Raw genomic sequence first — 7,540 nt, forward strand, 5'->3', positions numbered from 1 at the left:
TTGGAGTTGGTGTGTTTGTTTTTAAAGATAGTGGAAGGAATTCAGTTAAAGTTGCAACATAGTATGGAACTTGTCTCAAAAAAGAGTTTTATGTGCTTTACTGTTTACATCTAGTGACATTAAAAAAAAAAAACCCCACCAAGGTCGCACAAGAAATGGCAGGGCTAGGAGAACCCAGGAGTCCGAACTCCCAGTCCCCCACTCTAGCCACCAGCCTTGCACTCTCTCCCTCAGCAAAAATAGGAGACATACTCACCCTTCCCAAGCTGCACAAAACCAAGGATGATGATCAAAGCAAGAGCCAGCAGTTTCGCCGCTGCAAACGCATCCTGGACGCGGGTGGCGGCTTTCACGCTGTAACAATTCACCGCTGTGAGAAACACTAAAGACAGAGATAAGGAGAGACAAATCAGTTTCCACTGCAACGAGTCTTTAGAACACAAAACATAGCCTGGGACTTCTCACCGGCCTTTGCTTTCTGTTAAAATTTAGTAAACACAAATTGCTTAAAGAAAGAAAGAAAGAAAGAAAGAAAGAAAAAGAACAGAGCTCACAATTGCATCCATCTGAGGACTCTTTTGCTTTCTAAAGACTTCGTAGAAAATCTCTATATTATTATTAGAGTATATTATATTCAGTAGTAACCCTATGTTATTTAATGTAGTATAATCCCTCCATATTATCCACAAAGTCAGAGATCTCTAGCCCCTGAGAATACTTATCGGACACTGGGTCTACATACTCCCTGGGGTATATTATTCCGTATAGTCAAAGGTTTGCCATATTTTAGCTAACACGGGTTAGGGACTAAAAATAAATATTTAAGATATAATTGTATTGGGACGAATCCCTCCCCCTCCCTATTTCTTGTCTTCAAGAAGGCGGTCTCTACAGATTACAACTCTCTGGAGCAGGGACATGCCCCTTACATGGGTATAGTGACACATCATAAAAATTGTACTAACAGCAAAGTACATGGCTTCAATACCTCCTAAACCAACCCCATTACTTCTATGGTCAAGCCAGCTTACATATAATCACCATGGAAATACAGACTCCAGGAGCTATTTCTAGCGTTGCTATATTACCTGCATTACAACAGCATCCAATTGAAATTGAGGACACACTGTGCTAGACACTGTGTGAAGCCACCAGAAGAGAAAGTCCTTGTCCTGAGGTGTTTAAAGTCTCAGTAAACAGGACAAATACAGAGTGGGAGGGAAGGGAAAAGCAACTTGTGCAAAGTGACAATGCAGGTCAGAGGCAGAGCTGGGACTAGAAATCAGGTCTCCTGACTTCCAGACCAGCGCGCTGTCCACTAGATCACACTGCCTCCCTATAAAAGCACAAGGCATTTTGCCACCTTTAATGTGAAAGCTGCTCACTAACAAAACCTTTTATTTCCTTTTAAGATAGTAAGTGATCAGAAGAGTACACAGTTTTCACCCTGTGGTCACTCTCCTTGTCCAGCTCCCCTCCCCTGCTGGGGAGATGGGCAAGTAGCGCCAGGTGAAACCAGGGTTAATGGTATGCCGTATAGTGGGCAGCAGCCCACAGCCTGTTCTATAGAACTCTCCTCTGTTCGAACCCAAATCTAAGCACATCACCTCTCTCCAATGCACAGACACCCTATGCTTGCCCCAGAGCTTGGATCCAGTACAGCACCCAGCTCCCTGCTGCTGGCTGCAGGCCTGGATCCAGGCAGTCACTGAGTTGTCTCTGGGGTGTCTGATCTTGTTGATGTTTTTCTTGAGCCATGATTTTGCACACGGGTTAGTTCTGATCTTCTCGCATGTGGGCTGCGATGTATATTTTTAGTCTTCAGAAGCCAGATGAGTTTTCTAAAAGACAACAGAGGAGAAAGGCAGCCAAGTGGGGTGGTATATGTTCCAGGATGGGTCAGACTAGACCCCAGGCTACTGTACATTCCAATGCATGGCTGTCACCGGTTTACTTTTTGCAACAGGCATCTGCCTACAAATCACAAAACAACCCCCATCCCCTATCAAACTACTGTCAGCACAACCCGGACTCAACAGGATCCTCGGCCAAACGCAGCAACACTTCCCCAAGATATGTAGTATACAGGTCATTTATTCACGTAACAGGTACACCTTTCGTGCTGTGGGCAGGACTGGTGTGATTTTGAAGGCAGGGGGCAGAAGAGAGTGAGAATGGGCTCCAGATTCACAGACACCAGCTTCCCCGGCAGTCTGATCAGAAAGAAAAAGAGAGACAACAAACAGGAGTGACTGTCGGCACCATGTGACAGTCCTGGCCCAGATTGAACTCACTGGTTTCCCCTGTGGAAAGGAGGGGAGGGGCAGCGTGGTATCAAGCATGCCCGGCTGACTGGGCTGGAAGGAGTTAACGTGTCTGTGCACAGATAGGGTGGACAGCGCAGAGCCCTTCAGTCACACCACCAAGGAGAATTATTATATTTTGCTATCGGCAGGCAGGGATGAGACGGTCACATTTGTATCTCTTTCCACTTTGTTCCGATGGAATCAAGGCAACACAGCCGACCACACACAAAGCCTTCCCCAAGCGTTTGGGAGGGCTAAGGGCGTCCCACCCCTCCAACTCGACATCTTCCCGATCAGCTCTTCTCCTTCCACCCACCCACCGATGGGGTGCAGCAACGGGTTCCGTTTCAGAGGCGGGGAGAGTTGATTTGCAGATGGGAAACCCCCAGCCAGGTGGTACTTTCCGCAGAGCTTTTAAAGAAAGATGTGATTATTCTCTTAAGTAAGTATTCCGCCCACTTCCCCCCAAGCTAGTCAGTGACCCCTCTCAGCTCCCTGCACTCAGCCCAGCCAGAGAAGTCCACAGGAGCTGGAGTCCAAGAGCACTGAGTGGCAAGGTCCTATCCAGCACTACCAGCAGCTGAACTGCTTTGCCACTGTATCACAGTAGTGCCTAGGCACCCCAAGAAGGGAGCTGGGCCCCAATGTGCGAATATCAACATTGCAGATATTAAGAAAAGATGATCCCTTCTCCAAACAGCTGCTTTGTGCAGTGCTGCGAAGAGCCTTACCGAGCCTTCTATCCATAATAGGTCAGAGTTTACATTCCAGGTAGAGCAGACATAGCCTGGGTGTGATGCTGGCATGCATTGGAGGGGGTTTTCCATTTTCAAATATCGGTGGAGGATTCGTTTCCTTTTCTTTTTTGGTGGGGGGGGGGGGGGGGGGAAATAGGGGCTGAGATCCTGAATAGTATAGTCACCCATGGACTTCCAGCCTGAACACTGAAGTGACTAAAAAGCTGGTTTTTCTCCTCTGGCCATTTGAAACAGCCACCCCAGGGAGAGCTGAGCAGAAAGTTTAGGAAACGTGTGGAAACCGCTGAGATTGCACAAATTGCTGGACACATTTGTGCAGGCAGTGACAGACTGTGAAATGGGGCATGCCATCCAGAATCTGAATGCTGAAAACCTGAACCTCAGGATTGATGTACCCCAAACTGGCAGAATCACACCAGTGAAACCTCCAAACTGTAGTTAATATTCCATATGCCAGCCAGTAGTAATTTCCCTCCACCTATGGACTTACAGCCAAAGGCCTCCAACAGTTAAGTAAGCCTCACAGCCGCCCTATAAGGCAATAAAAGAGAGGAAAAGCTGATAATCTAAGTGGGGTGGAGGAGGAAGGGGAAAACACACACACACTTAATATTTTTGCTTTTAAATGTTCTAATTTGTTAGTTCCTGACTTGCATTTGATGGGGTCTAAACATCTGATAAAGCTGTTGCCTTACTCTTCCTGCGAACATCATGTTCAGAAGATATACCCCGTGGAAGGCAAGTTCAGGGAGTTACATGACTACCATGCTTCCAGAGCTGAGAATATCGCCAGTGATGATGGGTGAACGTAGGTGTGCTTGCCTAGGCCCGTCCAGTACCGGACTAAGGTTTCCTGTACATCTGAGGGTGCAGGGACACACTATGCATGTGTGGATTTGATATAAATGGTTAGTGTTGCTCTTAGTGTTTGAATGAATCATCACAGTGAGTGGATTTCCTGGTGACGCAGCACACCCAAGCAAGACGGAACCACGATTGCATCATTCATTCAAACAGCATGAAAAGCTCACTGTAGCACACAGCATGGCAAGGACACCGGTTGTTCTAATGCCCAAACTCTGCCCGCCCAAGGACTGCAACAGAAGCTTGAAGGCTGAATCAAATTTGTATAAAACAGAGCAGATCACACCCACCACTGTGCAACTTTCTACCCAGGGCCACGGTGGATTCGCCACCACTGGCCATTTTAAATCAAGACTGGATGTGTTTCTAAAAGCTCTGCTCTAGGAATTATTCCGGGGCAGCTCTCTGGCCTGTGTTATGCAGGAGGTCAGACTAGATTATCACAATGGTCCCTCCTGGCCTGAGAACCTTACAAAAGACAACAGGTCCTAAAATGAAATGCTCGTTGTGGCAACTCTCTTGACAATTAGAGGGGTTTCCTTTAAAGCTCCGGTTTCTGGAGTCATGTGAAATTGTGAGAATTTCAGCTTTCATTTAAACAAAGAATTCTGGCCCTCACGGTTGTAGAGAAAAGCATGAAAGTGTGACCCAATGTAGCCTAGAGGCTCAAAACTAAAAGAACCCAAAATGTTTGTATATGTATAGATCATAATTTTTAAGCCAATCTGGCGGTTTTGGGGGGATGCAACTCATGAGTTTGAATGTTGGGGGTTTATGACACAAACACTCCATCCTGACCCAGAGCTGCTCTGTGCAGGACCTAAAGTCTCCCCAAGGGATTCCTTTCACTGTGGATGTAGTTCTGCATTGCATGCTACACGGGCTGTGCTTTGGCTGACCTGCTTTAATATATAGGAGAGAACATAGGATTGGGAACTGACGGTGCTGTAGCAAACTGAAAAAAACCCTTCTCTCCACCCCACCCCCAGCAATTAAAATCCATAGAACATGGCTCCTTTGCTACATATTGTTCAAGGGAGATAGGACATATCTCCGTGCCTCATTCCAACACGACCAAGTGGTCTGACTTTGAGGTTATTCAGTAGGAAAAGAAGCAGGCAGCCCTATCAACGCTCAGCAGGAGCATGGCTCAGAGATAGAGCTCCTATCATTGTGTAACAAGTGAACACACAGCATCTACATCAAAGTATTTTCTTAGAAGGGGCACTGTTAAGTTAGCTGTTCTATAAAACAGCTCCCTGCCTGGGTAGGTAAGGCAACCTTAGGGTATGTCTACACTAGGGGAAAAGGTGTATTTAAACATGATCATTAACACACAATAGCTTCCACCTTTTAAAACCCAGGGTTGTGAGTTCAATCCTTGAGGGGGCCACTTAGGGATCTGGGGCAAAAATTGGTCCTGCTAGTGAAGGCAGGGGGCTGGACTCGATGACCTTTCGGGGTCCCTTCCAGCTCTATGAGATAGGTATATCTCCTTATATTATTATTATTAAACATAACTCGGTAGTGAATTCTGGGGAGAACCTAGCATTCACCTCAGCTAGCAAATGTGTTAAAATACAACAACTAACCCTGTTTATATGTGGATTTGAAAACATGAGCTAACACTTTTAAGAACACCCTTTCTCCCCTAGTGTTGACGGGCCCTTGGAGTGTTAACATCCATTTACTCTTCATTTAGCCATTTCGTTTCCTTTGCGACATTCCCTTCGGCCTGCACGCTAGACGCTGGCCTCTTTCTGGCCCTTCTGCACCTCTGGTTGCACCCTAACCAGCAAGGTTGTGCTAGAGGCACTGGAAGGGGCTGCCTAAAAACCCTTCACCTGGTTTTAAATGTAAAATGTTGTGGAAGTATTTGTATTCATCCCATTTTTTAAATTCACCTTAAGCACCACCCTGTGATATTGGGCATTAATAGAGAAATGACTTGCATCAGTTCCCAGGGATGAGAAATCCTACATTCGACACCAGGCTCACACATTTTATGGGCTGGGGCAAGTCATGACTTCTTTATGCCTCCGTTTCCCCATCTGTGAAGGAGGAATAACACTTGCCTACCGCACAGGGATGCTGCAAAGTTAATGTATGTAAAGTGCTTTCAATGTTAGAAGTGCTATTCAAAGCACTAAAGTAATATTGTCTCATCTACTAGAGAGATGGATACATCACCTCAGGCCGACATGTCCACGTTGCTACTTCTAGCCCCGTAGCACAAGCCCTGCAAGTCAGTTGACCTGGGGGCTCTGAGACTCACTACTGTGGTATTTTTTCTGCAGTATAGACATGCTACTAGAGAGAAGAGCACCTGGGGACGTTTCACTGAGTCTTGAGGACAAATTTCAGTGATGTTCCATTTCTTAAGAGATCTCAAGTGGAAAGGGACAGGATTCTTTAATGCCTAAAGGTTTATTCCTTTGATCTGAGACACTATGCATTAGAAGCAGGGTTTGAGTGGAAGACATTTACCTAGGGAAACTTCCATTCCCTTTAGTCCCTTCAGCAAGTCTTAAGCTAATCACTCTCTCTGAAGCTAGGGGAATGGTGGTTGCCCCTCCATTAAACAGAGTCCTAGCTGGCCACTGCTTTAATCTGAACGGGTGCAAAGCAGATGTCATCATTCTGAGAAGGGGAATTTCAGCCCATGTTGAACATACACAGTGAGCTGATCAGTCATGTTTCTCTGCAAAAGCTTTACAAAACCGGGGTAACAAGAAGCTGCACTGATCTCAAGAGAGGAGACAAAGCAAATTTGAAAACATTTTATTGTAAAATCCCAAGAGGAGGGTCTGCTCACAAGGATCCATGTGCCTCTTCAGCCCTTAACATGAGGTTCCTGCATAGTCCCCTCAAGAGATTTTAAGGGCAGCAGATTCCACAGAGAACTGGAGAGCAAGAGCCCAAGGAGAGACAGGGTGATCTTGTGATTAAGGCATTAGATTCGGAGTCAGGGGCTATGGGTTACATTCCCAGTTCTGCTCATCTCCTGGCATGAACTTGGGCAAGTCACTTAATCTGTGCCTCAGTTATCGAGCTGTACAATGGGGATAATACTTTCTTACCTCACATGAGGGACTGAGGACAAATTCATTCATGTCTGCAATACCACAGTATAGGGCCCACAAGCACTTAGAGCTGACCCCACTGAGAACTATTTTTTATTAAATTCCTTTAAACAGATTCCAAAGGTTTTGTTTGTTTGTTTGTTTTTTAAAAACAGGATCACCAGCTGACAGCACCATGAATAAATCCCATCAAAAAGGGCGTAAAGAGTATTACCATGCTCAGCCAGCACAGGAGAGCCCACGTATACACATGCTCTGGATGTTTGTAGAGCAGAGAATCTGGCCGTTTAAGAGGTATGGCTCTGCCCAAAGCAAACATGATATAAAACTTACACTGCAATTGCATCAGAAACACCATGACCCAAACGCACGGCAGCTACAGTGCCACACAACATCTTGGAAGTGCACGAGAGTGGAGGAGTCACACCCAAGAAAATTCAGAGTTAATTTCAGGGAAGTAGGGAACTGGGCCAGGGACCAGGACCACCACAAGGGAACAGTGTTAGAGGGGGAAAAAAAAAAAAAAAAA

General features: G+C 46.0%; 1 protein-coding gene across 1 annotated transcript in view; it reads right to left on the reverse strand.

The window, feature by feature from the left end:
• LOC113409575 (large neutral amino acids transporter small subunit 1) overlaps window positions 1–7,540 on the reverse strand; it is a 58,868-nt gene that overhangs the window by 33,252 nt on the left and 18,076 nt on the right. Inside the window, exon 2 of the mRNA XM_026663664.1 lies at window positions 257–382. Coding sequence (XP_026519449.1) covers window positions 257–382 — 126 coding nt within the window. The remainder of the gene's footprint in view (window positions 1–256; window positions 383–7,540) is intronic.

The sequence above is a fragment of the Terrapene carolina genome, unplaced genomic scaffold (genome assembly GCF_002925995.2).
Source record: "Terrapene carolina triunguis isolate 2854851 unplaced genomic scaffold, T_m_triunguis-2.0 Scaffold33891, whole genome shotgun sequence".
NCBI classification, from domain to species: Eukaryota; Metazoa; Chordata; order Testudines; family Emydidae; genus Terrapene; species Terrapene triunguis.